The sequence below is a fragment of the Rhinatrema bivittatum genome, chromosome 2 (assembly GCF_901001135.1).
Source record: "Rhinatrema bivittatum chromosome 2, aRhiBiv1.1, whole genome shotgun sequence".
Taxonomy (NCBI): domain Eukaryota; kingdom Metazoa; phylum Chordata; class Amphibia; order Gymnophiona; family Rhinatrematidae; genus Rhinatrema; species Rhinatrema bivittatum.
The window spans coordinates 197,367,755-197,393,291 of record NC_042616.1 but is presented as its reverse complement, the minus strand read 5'-3'; the positions used below and the strand labels follow the sequence as shown (position 1 = coordinate 197,393,291).

The following is a 25,537-nucleotide window of genomic DNA, read 5'->3' as shown; positions in this document are numbered from 1 at the left end:
ATTGGTTCAGGAACAGACAAGAGAGGGAGCAATTTTAGATCTAATTCTCAGTGGAGCACAGGATTTGGTGAGAGAGGTGATGGTGGTGGGGTTGCTTGGCAATAGTGATCATAATAAGATCAAATTTGAATTAATGACTAGAAGGGGGTCAGTAAGTAAATCCACAGCTCTAGCACTAAACTTTCAAAAGGGAAACTTTGATAAAATGAGAAAAATAGTTTAAAAAACAAAACAAAAATAAAAGGTGCAAGTTAAGAGTGTGCAACAGGCATGGACATTGTTAAAAAATACCATCTTAGAAGTGCAGTCCAGATGCATTCCATGCATTAAGAAAGGTGGAAGGAAGGCCAAACAAGTGCCGGCATGGGTAAAAAGCAAAGTGAAAGAGGTTACTTTAACGAAAAGATCTTTATTCAAAAATTGGAAGAAAGATCCATCAGAAGAAAATAAGATAAAGCATAAGCATTGGCAAGTTAAATGTATGACAGTGATAAGACAGGTTAAGAGAGAATTTGAAAAGATGTTTGCCGTTGAGGTAAAAACTCATAATAAAAACTTTAAAAAATATATCCGAAGCAGAAAGCCTGGGAAGGAGTTGGCTGGACCATTTGATGACAGAAGGGTTAAAGGGGCACTTAAGGAAGATAAGGACATCATGGAAAAACAAATTCTTTGCTTCTTTATTTACTTGAAGAGGATGTTCGGGAGATATGTGTTCCGGAGACAGTTTTCAAGGGTGACTATTCATATGAACTGAACCAAATCACGGTGAGCCTGGAAAATGTAGTAGGCCAAATCGACAAACTGAAGAGTAGTAAATCATCTGGACCGGATGGTATACACCCCAGAGTTCTGATAGAACTCAAAAATTAAACTTCAGACTATCACAATTAATCTGTAACCTATCATTATCATCCCCATTGTACCTGAAGATTGAAAGGTGGTCAATGTAACCCCAATATTTAAAAAGGGCTCCAGGGGGTGATCTGGGAAACTATAGACCGGTGAGCCTGACTTTAGGGCCAGGAAAAAATCGTGGAAACTGTTATAAAGAATAAAATTACAGAACATTTAGGTAGACATGGTTTAATGGGACCCAGCCAGTATGGGAAGTTTTGCCTCACAAATCTACATTTTTTTGAAGGGGTGAATAAACACGTAGTCAAAGGTGAACTGGTAGATGTGATGTAGTTGGATTTTCAGAAGGCCTTCGACAAAGTCCCTCATGAGAGGCTTCTAAGAAAACTAAAAGTCATAGGATAGGAGGAGATGTCTTTTCGTGGATTACAAACTGGTTAAAAGACAGGAAACAGAGTGTAGGATTAAATGGTCTGTTTTCACAGTGGAAAAAGGTTAACAGTGGAGTGCTTCAGGGATCTGTACTTGGACCTGTGATTTTTTATATACAATGGACCCTTGACTTACAAACTTAATTGATTCAAGAGGGCTGGTTGTAACTCAAGTTGGTTGTAAGTCAAGACTATTTTTTCCATAGGAAATAATGGAAATACCCATAATGCGTTCCAAACCTCCCAAAAGCACCCCTTACCTAACCATTTCTATAATAAAAAATGGTTGTATGTCTGTTATTACCAGAAACACCAATAATTTCTAGTGTACTCACCAAAAAGTTATAAAATGTGCCTAGCCTACCAGTAACAACAATTTTACCTCCTCCACCAGTTCCTTTACGATATCTGCATATGGACTCTCTACCTGGGTAACAAGCTAGTATGGGAGAACACTGCACAAATCTCATCTTTGGGTGAGTTTCCTCACTCCGAAAGTCATCACATCTTCACAAGCGTGCACTGTTCTGTTTGTACGTCACACTCTGCATGTCAAAGTGGCCCCTAACCCCTTAACCAATACTTACACCTCACCTCGAGTAACTAGGTGGGCCTCATATAGGGGTATAAATACCTACCTAGTATGAGGGCATTATGGTTAGGCGCTCTCTCTCTCTCGTAACTTGAATATTGGTTGTAACTCAAATCAGGAAAACCGGTCGTAAGTCGAATTTTGGTTGTAACTCAAGCCCTGAAAGGTTGGTCTTAACCCGAGCTAGTCGTAACTCAAGGGCCCACTGTATGTATGAATGATCTGGAAAGGGGTATGATGAGTGAGGTGATCAAATTTGCAGATGATACAAAATTATGCAGAGTAGTTAAATCTCAAGCGGATTGTGATAAACTACAGGAGCACCTTGAGAGGTGGAAAACTGGGCATCCAAACTTCAGATGAAATTTAATGTGGACAAGTGCAAGGTGTTGCACATAGGGGAAAAATAACCCTTGCTATAGTTACATATTGTTGGGTTCTGTCTTAGGAGACCCCACCCAGGAAAGAGATCTAGCCATCATAGCAGATAATACATTGAAAGTGTCGGCTCAGTGTACTGTGGCAGTCGAATGTTAGGAATTATTAGGAAGGGAATTTTATTTATTTTTATTTATTTAACAATGGTGGATGTCATAATGCATCTGTAGCGCTCCATGGTGAGACCACACTTTAAATACTATGTGCAATTCTGGTCGCCACATCTCAAAAAAAGATATAGCTGCACTAGAGAAAGTGTAGAAAAGGGTGATCAAAATGATAAAGGGCATGGAATGGCTCCCCTATGAGGACAAGCTAAAGAGATTAGGGCTGTTTAGCTTGGAGAAGAGATGGTCGAGAGGGGATATTACAAAGATCCACAAAATCATGAAAGGACTTGACTAGGTAAATGTAAATCTTATTTCCTCTGTGAGACAATAAAAGGATTAGGGGGCACTCTATGAAGTTAGCAAGTAGCTCATTTAAAACAAAATGGAGAAAATTCTCTCTCACTTAACGCATATTTAAGCTCTGGAATTCATTGAGAGAGGATTTGGTTACGGCAGACAGCGTAACTGAGTTTAAAAAAGGTTTGCATAAGTGGATAAGTCCATAAACTGCTTTTAATCAATATGGAATTGTAACTTGGGATCTATTTAACATCTGGGTACTTGTGACTTGGATTGGCCACTGCTGGAAACAGGATGCTGGACTTGATGGACCCTTGGTCTGACCTAGTATGGCATATCTTATGATCTAGGCATATATATTGTGGATGTCCTGGAAACTCAACTGGCTGTGGGGTCACCAGGTCAGGTTTGGGAAGCCCTGGTCTAGGGGAGGGGGGCAAAATTAAGTATGGTTAAATAGTTTAATTTTGCAGTGAAATGAACTGGACAAGAAAACTTATTGGTAGAAAAGGAATTGGGTGAAGTACAAAAGCCATGCAGCCGACCAATGATATGCTACCCATGTTTAATCAAGAGGCTTTCCCTATCTCTGCTCCATGAAGTGAGATGCTCCTCGTTTTAATTAAATAATTAAACAAGAGGATCATGAGAGTCCCCTCCCGTACGTTACTGCACTGGACTAAACGTTTGGCAGAAGAGAGCAGAAAAGAAGTCAATTTTAAAGTCAAGCTGAGAGACAGTAAGCAGCTGGGAAAACAGAAATTGATAGAATCACAAGATCTGATGGCAAAACAATATTTCTACCGGGGGGGGGGGGGGCATTATTCACCCACTGCCATTTTCTTATTCCAATTATTTATAACGGTCTTTCATTAACTGTCGGTATACATGGACTATTCCATTCGGTAGAAACTGGAGAGCTGCTCCTCTCTAAAAGGGAGAATCCCTATTTGTTAGAAAAATAAACAAATCCAAGTTCTCTGTACCCCCTTTTCTGCCTCCTGATATTATCTTCCATGCAATAATGCACACAGACTCATTTTACTAAGCTCTCCCGCCGCTCCCCCTCGCACGGAGAACGAGAAGAGAAGCTTTTAGCAAAACCTGCCCATCCCCCCCTTCCTGAACTGAGCCCCTCCAGCGCCACCGCGGGTGCACACAGGAGCCGAGGCCCAGCGCCAGCCCTGATCCCGGAGCTCGCTCGCCCGCCTGCACCGGACGTCGCCCCGCCCGCCCGCCGCCGCTCAGGCCCTGCACGCGGGAAGCCAGCCGCTCTCTCCGGGGTTCCCGCCGCCGCCTCCGCCCATGCAGCCCGGCTCCTCGCGGCCTTGTGAGCCGCCGCCGCCACCGATCCGTCGCAGCCCGGGAGCGGTGGGCTCGGGGCTGTCCGTGGCGGCGGTGCTGCCGGCGGGAGGCTGTGGGGAGAGGCTGGGGGGCTGCACCCCGAAGCAGTTCTGCGCCATCCTAGAGAGGCCGCTCATCAGCTACACCGTGCAAGCTTTCGAGAGGTAACCGTGAGTCGCCGTCGCTTTCTGTTACCCGCATCCGCCTCGCTTCTCCCGCCCCCCAGTTGTACACAAGAGCCATCCGACCGCCTTTCTTTTCCCTCTCCGGCTACGAAATAAACGCGCACGTGATGCATAAAAGCAGCCTCGGGCAAGCCCTTCCTAATTCTGTTAAAGCAGCTGCTATCCCTGAACGCAGATTTTTTAACCAGTCACCTGGAGGGAAAACTTTATCCTATAGCACCACATATTAATGCACCTTAACAAACGCTCAAGGCATGGTACGGTATTTTTAAAACATTATGGAGGTCAATACTGAGGCATTGCCGGGTAACAGGCAATGCCTCAGGTGCTAAACGGCAATGCCTCAGGTGCTAAACGGTGCACTCGGCCGAGCGCACCGTTTAGCACCTGTTTGGCCACGCGTTTTCGTCGCGCGTCATTTACCCCTTATACTGGAAGAGGAAATAGCGCCTCGAAAACGCGCGGCCAAACTCGCGAAAACTAATAGCGCTCATCACATACAAATGCATGTTGCTGAGCCTATTAGTCGCCTGGGATACTGAAAGGTAGGGGTTAACCATAGACAGCACCGGGTAAGTGTACATACCACTGGGTAAGTGTACATATCTAACTTATTATCATAGCAATAGGCCCCCAAAATTAAAAAAAAACAAAAAAAACTTCTTGAAAAAAAAATTCTGTCCGTGGGCTCGAAAATGGATGCTCAATTTTGCCTGCGTCCATTTTCCAAATCTGTGGCTGTCAACGGGATCGAAAACCGACGCAGTAAAATTAAGCGTCGGATGTCGGACCCACTGACAGCTGCCACTTCCTGTAATAAGGAGGCGCTAGGGACATGCTAGTGTCCCTAGTGCCTTCTTATTAGCGCGGGCCCTAATTTAAATAGAGAATCGTGCGCCCAGGAGAGGTGCCTGGGCGCGTCGGGAGAGCGGGCGCTCACCACGGAGCGCCGGCTCTCCTGCAGGTTTTATTGCATCGGCCTGTAAGTAAATTAGCCGGATAAGACTTATCCAGATAAGGTTGCCAGAGTATTAATTGATGCCACTGAATATACTTGGATAAGTTTGAAGTTAGCAGCATAAGTTAACCGGCTAAAGTTAGCAGGATAAGTTTGACTATCCCTACTTATCTGGGTACTTTGATTGGATAAGTAGTTCCTCCCAATTACTTCCCCATAATGTCTCTTTTTTTATCTGGCTAAATTTTAGAGGGATAATGACTTATCCGGCTAAAATTTAGCCAGATAAAAGGCTGAATATACCAAAACTTGCCATTTAGATGGACAACTTTAAGTTATCTAAATGGCTTTTGAATATCTACCTCATGAGGTCCATATTCAGAAGCATTTAACCGGCTAACTCAGAAGTTATCCAGCTAAATGAAAATTTAGGGACTTAACTGACTAAAGTCTAGCCTGCTATTTATTAGCCAACTAGGTTAAGGGCATTCCATGGATATAACTGGGAGGAGTTGAATTAGCTGGTTAAATTTGGTCAGGCCAAAGACCTATTCTAAAGTTAGCCAGCTATGTGTATCTAGCTAACTTCCTGCTTCAATGAACATCAGACAGAAATATTTGTTTAGCAATTTTGTTTTTTCCTTATCAGCCTTTATATATTTCTCCCCTTCACCTCTGAGTTTCACAATGCCACTTTTGCACGTCCTTCTCTCACTAACATATCTAAATATGTCTTGTCCCATTGTTTTATCATATTTTTTATTTTCTTACATTTGGATTTTTGCATTTCTGACTGCTTTCCCAGATTCTCTGGGAAAGTGTACATATCTAACTTATTATCATAGCAACAGGCCCCCAAGATATTGGGGGCCTGTTGCTATGATTGGGAAAAGCCCCCAAGATATTGGGGGCTTTTCCAGATATTGTTGCCTGCTTTCCACTTTCTGTGATCTCTTGTAGTTTATGAATGCTAACCTTTTCTCTCTTATCTTTTCAGCTACTTCTTTAGAAAACCACAGTGGCCTCTTTTTTTTTTTTTTTTTCTTTCCTTTATTTATTTATTATTTATTTATTTAAAATTCTTATATACCGCACAATGGGTAGGGGGCTATCCGTCTAGGCGGTTTACGTATTTGCACATACACAAGTAGTATTACACATTAACAAGCAGGTCATAAAATCATATACAAACACAAAAAGGTTAGTTGCCTTTATAATATCTCCTTTTAGTTTTGCCCACTGCTCTTCTGCTGCCCCTAGATTTTCCCCAGGCCCTTAGTTTTCCCGAAGTCTAGGAGCCTTGCCTTTAAATGAACCTTCATCTTCTGTGCTCTGATACTGAACCACTCTGATACTGAACCTCACCATCCAGTGATGATCATCAACTACAACATTAGAGCTATCGCCCCCATTAGTAAGCACCAGGTCCAGTATCACCCCCTCCCGTGTGGGTTCCATTACCTGTTGACAGAACAATTTTCCTTGCAGAGAATTCAGGATCTCTTTGCTTCTATTAGACACTGCAGCTGGGATGTCCCATTCAGCATCCACAGATTGAAATACCCAACAATAGCATCTCCCCTTTCATAGCAATTTTGTGAATAACCTCCATTAAATTTCTATCCATCTCTTCTGTCTCTGATGGATGTCTTTATATTACACCAATATAAATAAATGTTCCATTCCCTCTTTCCAAATTAAACCACATTGTCTCCTTCTTATCTCATAAGCCCTCAATTCTTTTGCTTTAATATTATTTTTTATATATAATGCCTCCTCCCTTTCATCCCTCCCTTTGTGATTCCTTGTATTGCATTCTGGAAACAATAATATTCCTGTAGTTTTGAAAAACTCTTACTTAGCCACCCTGATTATAGTGGATCTAGCAGGAACCTCATAGATGAAGTCAGAGAGAGAGAGAATAATTGAACAGAATACATTTTTATTCCTACGTCTTGTTGATTACCTTCACTTTGGGACCTCCTTGTATAACATCTAGATACGAGTTCTTTATTGTAAGGCCCAGGCCCGGATTTAGGAATAGGCAACATATGCAACTCCTTAGGGTGCCAGATTTTGATGGTGCCAAATATTCAGGCCAAAAAGGAGTCTGCTTCTATTGCTTAGGTTTATGTGCCCGCACAGCTGCAAAGGATATCACCATGGCTCTTTTCTTATGGGCGCCAAAATCTTGAAGGAGCCATTAGCTGCTCCCATTGACCCTAAGTATGACTCCCTGACTCTTTTACCCCAATACAGACTCTTCAACCATATTCTCCAGCTCAGTTGTTCTGCTTTCCTCTGACTTCTTGAAGCTTTTAGTGAGTTTAAACCCTGTGTGTAGTGCCCAAAATCCTGCGCTGTTCTTGTAAGACTAGGAGAACAGTGCAGGAGTTCAGGCACTGCATGGCTCTAACTTACTGAGAGCCATGCAGTGCTGGAAGAAAACAGAACAGCTGCTTTGGAGGCAGCACTGATAGCAAGTCTCTGGAGAAGGTAAGGGTAGATTAACAAACTGGGGGGAGAGGGACAGGATAGTGGAGGCTGACTGGTAGTGGGGAAGAGAGGGTGTAGGGGGAGGGTGTAGGGGGAGATGGCCTGAGATAGAGAGTGTGTGTGTGTGTGGGGGGGGGGGGGGGACAGGCTGAGGGAGAGAGAGACTGTGTTTTAGTTACATGAGTTGCTGTGAGTGTGCCTGAGTGGCTGGGCTGGTCACATCATTGATGGGCCTGGATTATGCTGGGCTCATATGACAGTAGGAATCTGCTGCGATCAGGGTGGCAAGAACACTACTATTTCAGGTACAAGGAGGTGAAAGGGATAGGATTGGGGTGGGATGGGATGGGAAGGCCAACCCTGGAAAGAAGACTATTTAAAAAAAAGCAAAACAAAAAACAAACAGGACCCAGTCGCAGTGGGTGAGGAGGGGATGAGGCACAACCCTGGCTCTGTTATTTTTGTTAATTGACATGCCAACAATTTGAGGATTGGAGGGGGCAGTAAAAGGAAGGAGGGGGTCTAGATAAGTTGTGTAAGCCCACAATCTTCCTTTTTTTTTTTTTTTTTTTACAGAACTACTTAACCAGCTATATTATTTTGAATATAGCTGGTTATTTGTAACGAGGCTGGATAAATTTGTAACGAGGCTGGATAAATTTAGGCTTGCTATGAAGCAGGCCTAAAGTTATCTGGATAACCTAGCTGGATATACCTGATATTCAGCTAGTTTAGCTGAATATCAGGTATATCCGGTATAACCGGAACACCCCTTTTTTATCCAGCTAAATTATAGCCAGATAACTACTTAATGGCTTTTGAATAACTACCCCTATAATTTTACCAGGCTCTGACATCAGCTCACTGGTCTGTAGATGCTCCGATTACTCCTCAATCCCGTTTTGAAAATTGGCATTACGTTTGCTACCCTGCAGTTTTCAGGTATAAAGGCTGATTTGAATGATAGGTTATAGATTGCCAGTAGCAGGTCTGCAATTTCATATTTCCTAGCGTGTAAGCCAGAGCTTGCCAAACTTTTCATGTTGGTGACACACTTTTTAGACAAATATAATTTTGTGATACAGTAATTCAGTCTACCAGCAAACCAGAGGTTAAAAGTTAAACAAACGAAATGTATTTCGACAATTTATGTATGTTTCCTTAAATACATACATAATAAAATGTTTCACGACACAACTTATCTGTTATGAACCCTCCTGTAGCGGTGCTACAGGAGGCTCCTTACCTCTTCCTGGAGGCCGCTCTGAAGCCGGGGTCTCGCCTGCGAACTGTCCAGGATTTGCTCCAGGGCCTGGGAGGCCTCTGTGTTCTTGGGGCCTGCCTGAGTCTGTTTGTGTTTGCATGGACTTCCTGGTTTGAGCCACGTCCTTCTCCTTAGGGACCGGCCCGCAGCACTCCTCTGTAGTTATAGGGCCAGCTAGGTGTGGGCCACCCAAACTCCTCCCAGGGAGTCGCCGGTCTGCAGCCCTATAAAAGGACTTCAACTTCCAATCAGCCTTGCCTTGCATCGGAGTTACTTCGTCTGTGGAAGCTCCTGCTGGCCAGTGCTCCAACAGGCCTTTGTCTTCTTCGTGGAGCTCCTCGTCTCGTCTGTGTCTTGAATCATGTCTTCGTGCCTGAGGTCCTCGTCCAGGGGTTCTGGTGTCTCGTCTTGATCCTCCGCTTCCTGATGTTCCTGCTTCCTTGGTGGTTTGCTCCTGTGTCGTCTGTGCTCCGGAGCCTTCTGTTCTGCCGGCCATGGATCTCCTGGTGATGCAGCTTCGTCATGGGAGATGCCGGCAGTGGACTGGTGTCCTGTGCTCTTGAGCCGTCATGTCCTGTCAGCCTTTGTGGTGCTTCGGGCGACATCTGGCTTCGTCGTCGGAGTCCCACTTCGACTAGATTCTTCCCTGCGCTCGTCCCGTTCTCAGCATGGTCCATGACCAGCCTCCTCGGGCTGTGTAGGGTGCTCAGTGGGACAGGGTGGTCCGTGACCAGCCCATTGGGTCCGCCCGTGAAGGTGGGCTATGTAGGGTGCCCTGAGAGACAGTGCCAATGTCTTCCTTTCCAGCTTCTTGTCTCGTTTGGACTTCGTCAAGTTCCTCGTCTCTGATGCCGTTGCATCAGCCCTGGTGTCATATCTTCGCTTTAACCCTCGTCTGTGATGCCGTCGCATCAACCGCGCTGTCATGTCTTCGTGTCAAGGCCCGTTTGCCCTCGACCTCAGGCCAGGCCTGCTGCTCCATGCCGATCTAAGCAGCAGGTCCGAAACGGCTCGGAATGGTCAGAGGACAATTCACATTCCAACATCATCTTGTTGTTGGCCTTGGGAGCTTGCCGGCCTGGCAGAGGGTAAGACCGTCAGCCATGCTGGAACACGCCGTCAACCCTTGGTTCGATCCTGGATCTGTCTGGGGTCGGGCTGAGGCCCATGGGCACACTAAACACCCTTACGTAACACTATCTTGTGAAAACCTTTCATTTATATTAAAAATATATAATATTCCAAGATTAATGTTATCGTTATAATTTATGAGTAACAATAATAAAACAAAGTTATTGTGTTATTCAATTTACCTCTTTAATGAGATATATGAGCTTGATGGGATGAACACAGCTTTTGAATATTTGGTGTTAATAAAAAAGTCCAAAAGGTCTTCTGCGTAATTTTAAAAAGCTGGCCAGTTTCACACTATAAAATTATTTGATAGCCTCATTCAACTAATTCTATATGGCTATGAGAGTGAAGTCTGGAATTTATAGGAAGGGTCAGAATGTCAATATAAATCCTGCACCTCCAGTTCTGTAACTCTGTGCATCCACTGAAATTCCCCCAAACAATGGAGCTTGGATGTTTCCCTTACAGCTCATCATACTAAAAGATATTTTCAAATTCTGGTGTCACCTCACAGTAACAGCAGCACAAACACCTTCCACTGCCAGGCACATTGTGAACTAACACAAAACCCCGCAAAAAAGACACTCAAAATCTATACTGCAATCCCATTGTAACATAACAGTAATAACACCAAGGACTCAAACAACAATAACCCTACCTGTGAAAAAGCAAGGGTAAATATTACACTGGGTCCTAGAATATCAATACACTACCTACTGAGGAAACAAAACAAACCAGATTGCTGTAGATCCCTATGCTAGCAGAATCTCTCATCATGGTCACACACACAGAGCAGAGACAGACCCTCACCAAATACAAAATAAAGGAGCACAAATTAGACAAAAACTGAAATGGAAACCCCAAGAAGCCAGACTCTGTGTATTAACAATGGAAAAACAGAACCACCATTCCTCATAAAACAAATAAAATCAAGAAACATAAAGCATCAGTTATAATAGTAAAACCATACTAATAAAAGAATATTTTAAAAGTACTGATAAATAGAATTTCTATTAATTAAATTCATATACATTTTTTACAATTTCCCAAACACCAATAAAATATTTCAAAATAGCACATATATCAAATAACACCCAATAAATAAAACTAATAAGGATTTTAAAAAGCCCCTGCTGTCCATACATGGAAGCTCTTGATTTCCAGTCACCCTGATATTGTCAAGGATTAGGAGGTTATCCTCTCTCTCTCTCTCACACATACACTGTCACATACATACACATTCATGCTCTTATACCCACCATAACCTCTCGCTCTCACAGACACTGACACACTCTCAGGCTCTAAGACACTCTCTCCCCCTCCACACACACCTCCCACACAAACTCTTACTCCCCTGGATTTTCTCATACACACTCATGCTCTCACTCTCTCTGGCTCCCTCACATACACACAAACACACACACCCAGGCAAGCTCCCAATCATTCTCACACAAACACACACCCCCAGGCAAGCTCCCAGTCATTCTCACACACTGAAACTGACCCCCAGGCAGGCTCCCATTCATTTTCACACCACTCCCTCACCATCCCCCAGGCATGCACACATTCATTCTCACACACACAGACCCCCAAGCAGGCACCAATTCATTCTCACATACACATACACCACACACAGACAGGCACCTGTTGTCACACATACAAACCCCAGGAAGACACCCATTCACTCTCAAACACAGACACACCCTCAGGCAGGCACCCATGCATTCACACACATACACCCCCAGGCAGACTCCCATTCATACACATGCACACACTAAAGACAGACCCCTCTCTTTTGCCAGCAACCTCGGAGCCTCTCTCATTCCTCTGCTGCCACTGTCACTGATGCCGCATGGCTATTGGGGAGGCACTGATTGCTGCTACTGGCACTGAAGCCCATTCTACTGCCTCCTCTGTGCAGGCCCCGTGGGTTTCCACTTCCTCCATGTTGATCTTGTACATTGTGAGATCCGCATAGAGAAAGTGCTATTGTTGCACATTACCAAAAATTACATGTGCCAATCAGTAAAAAGTAATTTATTTTTTTACCTTTGCTGTCTGATCTTAATTTTCTAATTGGTTGGTCACAGGTTTTTTTGTTCCACCTTCTCTTTCTTATTTTTTTGCCAATTCCTTTCATATTGTCTTTTTTTGTCCATCCATCTTCTTCCCTCAAACATACAGTCAGGTTCTCATTCTCACATGCTTTCTCTCTCTCACACACACAGGCTCTCACATGCTGTCTCTGCAAACATTCAGGTCCTCACTCCCACACACAGTCTCTCAACTCACTCTCACATACAGACACACAGTCTCTCAACTCACTCTCACACACAGACACACAGTCTCTCAACTCACTCTCACACACAGACACACAATCTCTCAACTCATCTCACACACAGACACACAATCTCTCATCTCATACACACACACAATCTCTCAACTCATCTCATACACACACTCTACGGGCCCTCAGCCTCTCTCTTACCTCTGGGCCTTCTCTTCACGGGTCGCTGCAGGATGGGCTCTGCAGCGGCCCTGATCTTTTCGGCGATCCACGGCGGCGGCCCTGATCTTCTCGGGCTGATCCATGGCGGCGGCCCTGATCTTCTCGGGTCGATCCACGGCGGCGGCCCTGATCTTCTCGGGCTGATCCACGGCGGCGGCCCTACTACCAGGCCTCCTCCTCTTCTCAGCCCGCTGCAACAAAGCTGCTCCTTTTCTGCACGTGGCTGATGCTCCTCCTCCTTCCTGCCCGCGCGGCTCCGGCAACATTTTTCTTCCGGGGCCGCGCGGGCAGGAAGGAGGAGGAGCACCTGCATGTTTAGACATGACATTTTTCTTCGGGCCGTGGTGACGTGAACTCCACCTCGGCCCTGCTGATCTTCCTGCTATGTGTCTCCGGCACAGCGATACTTCACTACTCAGCCGCCAGTGGGATGAGGTCCACCGGCGGCCACATTGGCTCCCCCTGACCTCTCCTCGGTATACCACTTGCTCCTCCCTGTCATGTGCACCGGCACACTGCAGGCGACACACTAAAGTGTCGCGACACACACTTTGGAAAGCTCTGGTGTAGACAGATAGACTCAGGATCAGTGGGTTTATTCTCCCCTGCCAGCAGATGGAGACGGAGCAAGCTGATGTCATAGTATATATAACCCTGCAGTGACCCCAGCCTGCCAGTATTCTCCGTTTCCATCTCCCTATAAGGATTGCTTTGAGCTTTTTGAAAGAGATTTGAAATTCTTAATTCAGGAAATGAAAGCTTCGCTCTCCTGCGATGATACCTAAAGGTCCTTCCCCCAGTTGAGAATTCTTAAGGCGATTTCTGTGATCCCTCAGACCTGTGCCTTGGTCCAGTAGCTGGGTTTCCCAGCATGGACTTAGCTGCTAGTTCAGATGAAAGGCAGCGGATGCAGGAGGCTGAGCGCGGCGGTGAAGGCAGATGCCCTCTCCCCCCACAGCAAGAGACCATCTCTGTACTCAGCCGGTAAGCACTGAGCTCAAGTAAGGTTTAAAAAAAAATAGAGATAGTTTTACCTGAATCAGAGACAGTTAGAGAGGTTTCAGGACTTCCTCCAATCTTCATTCTTGGCGTGTCGTGCCAACATTCGTTCCCGTTTCCATTGGGGTTGGGAAATTGGGCAGCCTGGAGGGTTGAGCAGCCCACGGTGGGCTAGGCCATGCACTTAGGCTTTTTTCTTGCTCACCGCATGGTAGGCCGTGGTGGCTGTTTTCACGCACTCTTGTGCATGTTCTGCTGCCCTCTGTAGGCCATCAGTGTGCACAGTGTGTTCTTTCTGCGCACACGTACGCTCGTTTTTTAGGTGTGCTTTTTACGTGCACAAATTTTTTTACGCGTTTAAGTTGGTGCACAGGTTGTGCGTGCGTCTTGTTGCGCTTTCTTCTAGGTGCTTATTTTTTGGGCGTATTTCATTTTTTAATGTGAGCCGTTCCGATGCACGTATACTGCAGTGATGGCGCCAGTAAGCAAGATGCCTAAGCATCTTCCTATTTGTGTTGCCTGTCATGTTAGGACTTCTCAGCCTGACCTGGCTTCTAACCCATGTCAGCGGTGCTCAGACACTCAGGGGGAGTTGTCTTCCTCGGATTTTGCTAAGCCTGGCTCTTCCCATTCTGATGATGGGTTGGTCACGGCCTTTGCTCGGGGGACGCCAGATCTTGGTTCTCCCTTGACTGGCTCCTCCGCTGGCGAGGGCAGTTCTGTGGGACCAACTTCAGTTCCTTTTGGGCATTGTCTGGACTCGGATGATTTTTCTTGGCTGGAATTGTTTCAAAGCTTACATGCCTTTCTTCAGGCGTAGTCCTCCACTTTCCTCTTTTCTGTCCGGTGGCTCATCCCTCTTCTAGTCCTATGCTTAAGCACTGGGGCTTGCCTCGGCTCCCTGTGGGTATTCCCGACAGGAATCTGGATGGCACTGATGATAAGGTTGATCCTGACTTCCTGGAAGATGGAGAAATTCCTCCAGGGCTGGAACCATATCGAACCATGTTGCGGTTGTTTCATAGAGATGAACTGTCGGCCCTGATTTCCCAGACCTTGAAACAGCTGGGTGTCCCTGCTTCTGATGTTATGTCAGAGCTGAGGAAAAAATCCCATTTTGGTTTCCTAAAGCCTCTTGTTTTTTCCCGGTGATGCATGCCATCCAGGAATTGATTGATCTGGAATGGGATGCCTCAGAGGCAAATTTTAAAGAGGGTCATAAGAACATAAGAAATTGCCATGCTGGGTCAGACCAAGGGTCCATCAAGCCCAGCATCCTGTTTCCAACAGAGGCCAAACCAGGCCACAAGAACCTGGCAATTACCCAAACACTAAGAAGATCCATGCTACTGATGCCAGTAATAGCAGTGGCTATTCCCTAAGTAAACTTGATTAATAGCAGTTAATGAACTTCTCCTCCAAGAACTTATCCAAACCTTTTTTGAACCCAGCTACACTAACTGCCCTAACCACATCCTCTGGCAACAAATTCCAGAGCTTAATTGTGCATTGAGTGAAAAAGAATTTTCTCCGATTAGTCTTATATGTGCTACTTGCTAACTTCATGGAATGCCCCCTAGTCCTTCTATTATTTGAAAGTGTAAATAACCAAGTCACATCTACTCGTTCAAGACCTCTCATGATCTTAAAGACCTCTATCATATCCCCCCTGAGCCGTCTCTTCTCCAAGCTGAACAGCCCTAACCTCTTCAGTCTTTCCTCATAGGGGAGCTGTTCTATCCCCTTTATCATTTTGGTTGCCCTTCTCTGTACCTTCTCCATCGCAACTATATCTTTTTTGAGATGCGGTGACCAGAACTGTACACAGTATTCAAGGTGCGGTCTCACCATGGAGTGATACAGAGGCATTATGACATTTTCCGATTTATTAACCATTCCCTTCCTAATAATTCCTAACATTCTGTTTGCTTTTTTGACTGCTGCAGCACACTGAGCCAACAATTTTAAACTATTTATTTATTTATTTATTTATTTAAGGCTTTTATATACCGATGTTCCTGTACTAGTACATATCACGTCGGTTTACATAGAACCAAAGTTGGAAATTACATCAAACAAGAGGGTACAGATAACAGGGCTAACTTCGTATGAACTTATAGATAAAGCAGCGAACGACTTAAAATAAAATAAAATTATAAATATAAGAATAAATTATCCACTAATATAAGAAATTATCCACTAATAACTATTATCCACTATGATGCCTAGATCTTTTTCCTGGGTGATAGCTCCTAATATGGAACCTAACATCGTGTAACTACAGCAAGGGTTATTTTTCCCTAAATGCAACACTTTGCACTTATCCACATTAAATTTCATCTGCCATTTGGATGCCCAATCTTCCAGTCTTGCAAGGTCATCCTGTAATGTATCACAATCCACTTGCGATATAATTACTCTGAATAATTTTGTATCAGCCGCAAATTTGATAACCTCACTCGTCGTATTCCTTTCCAGATTATTTATATATATATATCTTGAAAAGCACCGGTCCAAGTACAGATCCCTGAGGCATTCCACTGTTTTCCCTTTTCCACTGAGAAAATTGACCATTTAATTCTACTCTCTGTTTCCTGTCTTTTAACCAGTTTGTAATTCACGAAAGAACATCGCCTGCTATCCCATGACATTTTAGTTTTCTTAGAAGCCTCTCATGAGGGACTTTGTCAAACGCCTTCTGAAAATCCAAATACACTACATCTGCCGGTTCACCTTTATCCACATGTTTATTAACCCCTTCAAAAAAATGAAGCAGATTTGTTAGGCAAGTCTTCCCATGGGTAAATCCGAGTTGGCTGTGTTCCATTAAACCAAGTCTTTCTGTATGCTCAACGATTTTGATCTTGAGAATAGTTTCCACTATTTTTCCCTGTACTGAAGTCAGGCTCACTGGTCTATAGTTACTCGGATCACCCCTGGAGCCCTTTTTAAATATTGGGGTTACATTGGCCACCCTCCAGTCTTCAGGTACAATGGATGATTTTAGTGATAGGTTACAAATTTTAACTAATAGATCAGAAATTTCATTTTTGAGTTCTTTCAGTACCCTAGGATGCATACCATCCGGTCCAGGTGATTTGCTACTCTTTAGTTTGTCAATCTGTCAGACATTGGAAGGCCTGTACCCCCTGGATCCAGATGAGAGAGAGCATTTTCATTTTCCTAAAGTGGATGCTCTGGTATGTGCCATGTTTAAGCGGATGACTATCCCCGTAGAGGGAGGAGCGGCCTTGAAGGATGTACATGATAGAAGGATTGAGGCTATTCTTAAGCAAGCCTTTGAGGCAGTGGTGATGAATTTACAGATTGTCTCTTGTTGTGCCCTAGTGGCGAGATCTTGTCTGCTTCTTTCTCAGGAGGTTGATGAGTCTGGAGGGAATTCCAGAGTGGTTATGGAGCCTGCTACCACCTTTTTAGCAGACCCAGGCTGTGATTTGGTTCGGACCTTGATCAGAGGAGTGGCTTTGGTGATTGCGGCCAGGCATCAACTCTGGTTGCAAAATTAGACAGCTGACACAGCTTCTAAAGCCAGTCTCACCAAGATGCCCTTTAAAGGCTCGCTCTTGTTTGGGAGCAGGTTGGAGAAACTGGCCAGTAAATGGGGCGAGTCTCCGATGCCTTGGTTGCCAGAAGATAAGAAACAGTTACAGTGTCCCTTTGGTATGAGGGATCGTTTCCGGGGTTCCAGGAGTGTTCGTCCCTACAGAGAGATGACCTTTCAGTGACTCGGCCTTTCGGTTAGTCTCAGTCCTTTTGTCTCCGGCAGCGCAAGAGAGTATCTGGCAAAGGTGGTGGTCTTTCCAGAGCTTCCCAATGACGGTTTGCCGACCCACTTTCCGGACAAGAAATAGGGGGACATCTCTCTCTCTCTTTTGTCGGAGGTGGGTCGAGATCACATCTGACCAGTGGGGCCTAGTATTCCTTAGGATGTGTTCAGGGTGTCCCCTTGCCACACCCCGCAGAAGAAGCAGCAGTGGAGTTCACGCTTCAAAGGTTCCTCAGACTAAGGGCTGTGATTCCGGGACCCATGTCTCAAGAGAGAATGGGGCAATATTCCATTTATTTTATTGTGCACAATAAGGAGGGCTCCTTTCATCCCATCTTGGATTTCAAGAGGGTCAACTGTCACTTGAAAGTGACTCATTTTCGAATGGAAACCTTACGTTCTGTAATAATAGCAGTGCAGACAGGGGAATTTCTGACCTCCTTGGTTCTATTGGAGGCTTACCTTAATATTCCCATCTGATTGGAACACTAACGCTTTCCACGCTTTGCGGTGTTGGGGCACCATTATTGGTTTTGGGTGCTGCCTTTTGGTCTAGCCATCGCTCCCAGAACTTTTTTTCAAGATTATGGAGATGGTAGCAGCAGCCTTGCGACAAGAAGGAATCCTGGTGCACCCGTATTTGGACGACTGGCTGATTCCAGCCAGGTCTCAGGAAGAGAGCAGCCTGGTGACACACAAGATGATCGTATCACAGGAGCTCGGTTGGATGGTGAACCTGACCAAGAGCAATCTTCAACCATTCCAGTCGTTGGAGTATCTGGGGGTCTGGTTTGACACGGGACAGGACAGAGTTTTCCTACTGGAAGTTTGGATCCAGAGATTGATGTCTCAAGTGTGTCAGTTGATGAACACCATACGCCGACAATATGGTCCGAACTACAGGTACTCAGCTTGATGGTGTTGTGTCTGTCGGTTCCCGATGCCCTCTCTCCGCCCTCCCCACCTCTTTGGTGCCTCCCTCTTCGGCCGCGGGAAGATTGGCTGCGGCGGCGTCTTCCTGCCGAGGTCCTTTGGCGTCCCCGGACCGGCTCCATGCTGCTAACTGCCATGTTTCCTGGAGGCCTAGGGGCGCGCGCGCACGGCCCCGACTGAAGTACCGGCGATGGTGCGAACCTCGGGGGCGTCCCCCGAAGATGACGTCACCCGCGACGGATATTTAAGGTCTTAGAATTTGCTAACACATCGAGTTAGCAAGGAATGATAACGGACTCACTTCGACTTTCCAAGCTACTCTGCCTCCTCGGACTAACCAGGGGTACCCACTCCTTGGGGAGCCTCGTTCTCTCTCTTACTTTGTAGATTGCAGTCTGGAACCGGTACTCGCTCCTCGAAGGCCCTTGTTCCCAGACTTCTTCGAATTCACTTCTGCCAGGAAGTCAGCACTGCCTACTACATCTGTGAGTTACCATCGCTCTCTCAGAGCTTTCCCTGGAACCAGGTACTCGCTCCTCGAGGGCCTATACATTCCAGCTCCTGGGCTTCTATGAGACATTGTGTGAGTCTTTCCATCAGGTTCGGTATATGAACTCTGCTTACCCTGCCTACTCATTAATTTTCAGTTTCTCTTCAGCTCAGCCTCCAGGGATCACTGTTCCAGCTTCTGAGGGTCTACAGCCCAGCCGGGCATTCCAGCTCACTACTGCCACCTCTGGTGGTTCAGTATACTGTCTAATAAAAGAACTAGTGTGTGTCTGTCTCCATACTCTGAGCCTGACCGGTGGTCCCTCTCGGGGTCTTCCCCGGGGGCGTGGTCATCTGCCACTGGTACAAGGATCCACCCACAACTCTCCTAAATACTATAGATTACTAACTCTTATCTGATTGCTCCTCCCATCAGATAGCGGTTTCATTATAGATGGCAGCTACCCTGGAAGTGGTGCCATGGGCAAGGGCGCAAATGCGTCCTTCTCAGCGTTTTCTGCTATCTTGTTGGAACCCGCAGTCTCAGGATTATGCAGTTCGATGGAAATCTGCTCCCGCTTCCAGTGGTGGTTGCAGGAGGATCATCTGAGAAAGGGAGTTCCCCTTGTCCTCTCTGGCCTGGTTGCTACTCACGACAGATGCGAGTCTGAAGTTAACGGCCTGGGGACGCTGGAAAGTCGAAGAATCTCTGCTGGAACATCAATTGCCTGGAGGCCCGGGCAGTTCAGCTGGCATGCTTGCAGTTCAGCCACAGTTCAGCACGGTTCACGTGATATCAGGCAATGCGATGATGGTGGCCTATATTAATTGCCAGGGAGGACCCAAGAGCTAGCAAGTGTTGCTAGAAATAGACCAACAAATGGAATGGGCAGAAGGTCATCTGCAGATGATCTCGGCTTCTCACACTGCAGGAAAAGAAAACGTAAGAGCAAACTTTCTCAGTAGAGAGAATCTGGATCTAGAAGAGTGGGTATTGTCAGCTGAGGCGTTTCAGTGAATTGCTGGGGCTTTCCATTCCTAGACCTGCTGGCGACTTCTCGAAATGCGAAGGTTCCTCGCTTCTGCAGTCACAGGAGAAATACAAGGTCCTTGGGAATAGATGCTCTGGTGCAGGTCTGGCCAGAAGACCTTTTGCTTTATGCCTTTCCTCTGTGGCCCTTGCTGGGCAGGATAATTCACAAGATTGAACGCCTTAGGGGGCTAGTACTCCTGGTGGCGCCGGGCTGGCCCAGGTGTCCGTGGAATGCGGATTTGCAACTGAAAGGGGGGCCTCTCATCTTCCGCCACACATGGATCTACTTCAGCAGGGATCAGTTCTTCATGAGGATCCAACTCGATTCTTATGGTTTGGCTCTTGAGAGGTCTTGCCTGTTAAAGCATGGTTATTCCCCTGTGATGATTGCCACTTTACTCCACGCTCGCAAGTTCTCCACTTCCTTGGCTTATGTGTGTGTTTGGAGAGTTTTTGAGGCCTGGTGTGAGGAACCGGGTATTCTGCTTTGTTCAGTTAAGATCCCTCTCATTCTGGATTTTTTACAGGATGGATTGAATAAAGGCTTGGCCCTTAATTCCTTGAAGATGCAGATTGTGGCTCTTGCCTGTTTCAGAGGCCTGGTGAATGGTGTTTCCTTGTTTTTTTGAAGGGAGTGAAGCACCTTAGGCCTCCCTTGAGGTTTTCCTTGTTTTTTTTGAAGGGAGTGAAGCACCTTAGGCCTCCCTTGAGGTTACCGGTTCCATTGTGGAGTCTTAATTTGGTGCTGGACTTTTTGACGGGCGCTGTGTTCTGACCACTGCGTAGCCTTTCTTTACGGTTGTTGACTTTGAAGACTGTGCTCCTGGTGGCTATAGGTTCTGCATGTCGGATTTCTGAGTTGCAGGCCTTGTCTTGCCAGGAGCCATTCCTTCGGGTGAGTCTGGGGGCATTACAGCTGTGTACAGTTCCATCCTTCTTGTCCAAGGTAGTCTCGGACTTTAATTTGAATCAGTCCATCTCCTTGCCATCCCTGGATAAGGTGAGGGATGCGGAGGAGTTTTGCCTTTTGCGCTTCTTGAATGTCAAGCATCTTGTTGTGAGATATCTGGAGGTCTCCGAGTCTTTTCGAAAGACGGATCACCTGTTTGTTCGCCATGGCTGGAGTAAGCAGGGCACTCTGGTTTCATGGGCTACCATAGCTCAATGGATTAAGGAGGTGGTCATGGCCGCTTATGTGGATGGTGGAAAGCCATTCTCTACTCGGGTTAGGGCTCATTCTACTAGGGCTCCGGCAGTGTCATGGGCGGAGATTAGTCTATCTCCCTTTGATATCTGCCGAGTTGCGACATGGTCCTCCTTACATACTTTTTTCCAGGTTTTATCATCTGGATGTGCAGACTGGGGAAGATGCAGCCTTTGCATGTGCGCTGTTGACTGGACTGTGGGCAGTCTCCCACCATGTTGGGGAGTAGCTTTGGTACATCCCACTGGTCCTGAGTCCATCTGTCTACACTGTAGAAAATGGAGAAATTACTTACTTGATAATTTCATTTTCCTTAGTGTAGACAGATGGACTCAGCTTCCTGCCCTCCGCTGCCGAATGCTTATGTCAACAGATATCCTATGAGGCTACGGGTCCCAAGGGATTACTGGTAAGTGGTTCATCCAGTCCCTAGATTGGAATACCTAGAATCATATGTGAGTTTGGTGTTTATGGTTGGTTGCGTACAGTTCTGGCTATCTGTTTTTAATCACGTTTTTAATCAACTTTTTTGCTAGTGTGTCCACAGTTGCTTTTGAAGAGAATATTGGCAGGCTGGGGTCACGACAGGGCTATATATACTGTGACGTCAGCTTGCTCCATCTCCATCTGCTGGCAGGGGAGCATAAATCCACTGGTCCTGAGTCCATCTGTCTATGCTAAAGAAAACCAAATTATCAGGAAAGTAATTTCTCCATTTGACTTCCTATAGACCGGTGATTTGGTTGTATTGAACTTGTCTGTTACCAGATTCATTCACAGTGATTTGATTCAATTCCTCTGAGCCATTACTTAGAAAAAATGATTCATGTATGGGTATTTCCCTATCATCTTCCTCTATAAAGACTGAATCGAAGAATTCATATGGAGGTTCATATTCAGTGCCACTTAGCCGGATAGGTTTTGACTTATCCACCTAAGTGGTGGCTGAGGAATATCTGCCTGGGATAAGTGGCCATCACTTAGCTGGATAACTACTTATCTGACTAAATAGCTGGCTAAGTGGTAGGCATGACAGGGGCATAACTGGGAGGAGATGAGGCCAGAAACATGCCCTAAAGTTAGCTGGATAAACTTATTTAACTAACTTTTAGTAGCTGGGTATATTCAGTGGCAAAGCTACACCGCTGAATATCTCGGCTAATTTGACTGGATACGTTTATCTAGTAATTAGCTGAGACGAGTAGCAGCTGAATATTACCCCCTTAGTTTTTCTGTTGTGGCTTTTCCTCCCTAAGTGTGCCTTCCCTCCCTCCCGCCCCAGTCATCTAATGACCCAGCTGACTCCCTTGCAAGTTTTTTTGTTTCTGATTTACTTGAAAAATTTTTTAATATTAGTTTTTGCCTCTTTGGCAACTCTTTCCTCAAATTCCCTTTTGGCCTGCTTTATTACAGGCCAATTCAGTAAAAGTCGTGGGAGAGCTGGCGAGCGCCCACTCTCCCAACGCGCGCACAGGCCACTCTCCTGTGCGCGCGATTCAGGAGGGAAAAACATGCAAATGAGGGCCCGCAGTAAAAGGAGACACTAGGGACACTAGCGCGTCCCTAGCGCCTCCTTTTTGACAGAAGAGGCGGCTGTCAGCGGGTTTGACAGCCAACGCTCAATTTTACTGGCGTCGGTTCTCGAACCCGCTGACAGCTATGGGTTCAGAAAACAGACGCCGGCAAAAGTGAGCATCCATCTTCTGACCTGCGGGCAAATTTTTAATTTTTGATTTTTTTTTTACTTTTGGGGCCTCTGACTTAATATCACTATGATATTAAGTCGGAGGGTGTCCAGAAAAGCAGTTTTTACTGCTTTTCTGTACACTTTCCCGGTGCCGGCCAAAATTAACGCCAGCCTTTGGGTAGGCGCTAATTTCTTAAAGTAAAATGTGTGGCTTGACTGCACATTTTACTTTCTGTATCGCGCAGGAATAAGTAATAGGGCCATCAACATGCATTTGCATGTTGCGGGCGCTATTAGTTTCAGGGGGGTTGGCCGCGCTTTTTCGACGCGCTATTACCCCTTACTGTATAAGGGGTAATAGACGCGCGTCGAAAACACGTGGCCAAACGTGGAAGCTTTTTTGTCTTTGATGGCCTCTTTTACAGAAGCATTTAGCCATACTAGTGGGTACTTATTTTTCTTTTTCTTTTCTTTTTCTCATCTCCTTGGGCTTAGGGATTTAGCCGTAATCCTAGAGATACTAATAACCCATAAATAACATTTTTCTGTCAGGGTCTGGTAGGCCATAGTCAGGGAGCATTTCCACAAAGGCAGTACAGGGCTGCAGGGCAGGAATGGAGCTGGCCTTCTGCCTATCCACTCCCCTCCTCCTCAGGTTGAGCCCTTGGTTTCTGGGAGCCGGTAGGACTTTTCTTCTGTATAACATCAGGATACGGACTGGAAGCCGAGAGCTAAGGTCAGGCGCAGGCTGGACAAGGCAAGGCAAGCTGGATGAGACAAGGCATTCTGGACAAAGTGTTATAGATCTGCTAGGGAATTAGCAATCTGTTAGGAAACTGATGCTGAAGACTCCTGATGGGGAAGGAGGTAGCAATCAGTTATGAATCTGCTCCCATGGTAGGAGGAGTTAGCAATCTTGTTATGGTCTGCTCCTGTAGAGGGAGGAGTTAGCAATCTGTTAGAGGCTCCGTGAGGAGTTAGCAAACTGTTACCAGCGGAGTGCTTGGAGAGGGCACTAAGCTGTAGAGGAATGTAGATAGGTGGATCCTTGGGCCGATGGCAGATGACTGCACCCCCAGGAGGATATCCTGAGAGGGACCACCGGCTAGGCTTGGGTATGGAGACAGACACAGATAGTTCTTTTATTAGACAGGTTAGTAGAACCACCAGAGGTGGCAGTAGTGAGCTGATATGCCCGGCAGGGCTGAAGTCCCTCAGGAACTGGAACAGCGATCCCAGGGTTGCTGAGTTGTAGAGAAACTATAGATAGTGAGTAGGCAGGGTATGCTGTGTTCATAGCCAGAACTAGATGACAAAACTCACATAAGGTCTTAATGAAGCTCAGTAGCTGGAAAGGGTTAGGCCCTCGAGGAGCGAGTACCTGGTTCCAGGGAAAGCTCTGAGAGAGCGATGGTAACTCACAATTGTCTGTATTTGCGATAGCTTCCAGGCAGTAGGGAATCTTCAGAGTGTTCAGCAACACGGGCCCTCGAGAAGCAAGTACCGGTTCCTATATGCAATCTGAAATAGTAACTCACAAATGTCTGTATCTGCGATAGCTTCCAGGCAGTAGAGAATCTTCAGTGTGTTCAGGAATGTGGGCCCTCGAGAAGCGAGTACCGGTTCCTATCGGCAATCTGAAATAAAGAAAAGAGCAAGGCCCCAGAGGTGCGGGTACCCCTGGTAAGTCCGAGGAGGCAGAGTAGCTTAGATGAATCCGAAGAGAGTCCTTGCTAACTCAATTCGTTAGCAAATACTGAGACCTTTTATATTGGAAGTGGATGACGTCATCTCATGGGACGCCCCCGAGGTTCGCGCCCTTGCTGGTACATCAATTGGAGCGCGTGCCCTACATCATCAGGAACCTGGCGGATCTGCAGCATCGTGCCGGTCCGGGGATGCCGGAGAGAGACGGCACGAAGGTGCCACGGCATCAAACCATCCATCAGACCCGAAGGGAGTTGCCACAGAGGTAAAGAGGGTGGAGTGAGGGCGTCGAGCAGTGACGGACGCAACACAAAGCAGGACAGGCTGGAAACTGAGGGCAGGCACAGGTTGGAAGCTGGACACTGGCTGAGGGATGGATGCAGAGCATAAGCTGGGGCTGGATCTGAGGCAAATGACAATGACAGGGCTTGGGAAATAGACAATGGACTGAACTGGATTGGGCTGCGCAAGGAGTGAACAAGGGCAGGATTGGACTAGATGAGGATAGGACAAGACTAGACAAGGACTAGGGAACAAGGGCACAAGACTGGGAGGCTATAAGGTATGACAGAAAAGCCCAGAAGGGCATACAGCATGGCAGGGAGGCCTGAGATGCTGCAGAGCAAGACCAGAAGTCCTGGAAGGGCCAGAGCAAGGCAAGAGTTCAAGCGAGGCCACAGAGCAAGGTGAGAGGCCAAGAGATGCCACAAAGCAAAGCAGAAGGCCACAAGGCTAGGCAACGCAGGAGGCCCGGAGGCCTCAAGGCTAGGCAAAGCAAGAGGCCCAGAGGTTACATGGCTATTCACGGCAGGATGCCCGGAGACCACAAGGCTAGGCAATTTAGAACAGCGAGATAAGCGTGACCAGGTCAGAGCCAAGGTGGCTCAATAGAGAGGCACTGAGACATTGAGCAGGCTAGGTTAAATAGGGCTGAGGCTTGGTGTAGTAGGATCAGTGAGGAGGTAACTGGCAAGGTATCCTGGTGGAGAGAAGACTGCGCGGCAGGCTGAACCTTAGCACGGGAAGACTGCACAGCAGATGAAACTATGACACTTACTTACTAACAGGTCGATACAGTA

The 25,537-nt window shown here is 46.3% G+C and overlaps 1 protein-coding gene across 1 annotated transcript in view; it reads left to right on the top strand.

Annotated features, from left to right (window-relative positions):
• The first annotated feature begins 3,816 nt into the window (after positions 1-3,816).
• The window catches only part of CRPPA (CDP-L-ribitol pyrophosphorylase A), a 490,539-nt gene continuing 468,818 nt past the window's right edge, over positions 3,817-25,537 (top strand). The window contains exon 1 of the mRNA XM_029589010.1: positions 3,817-4,237. Within this exon, the coding sequence (XP_029444870.1) occupies positions 4,035-4,237 (203 nt within the window). The 5' untranslated portion in view covers positions 3,817-4,034. The remainder of the gene's footprint in view (positions 4,238-25,537) is intronic.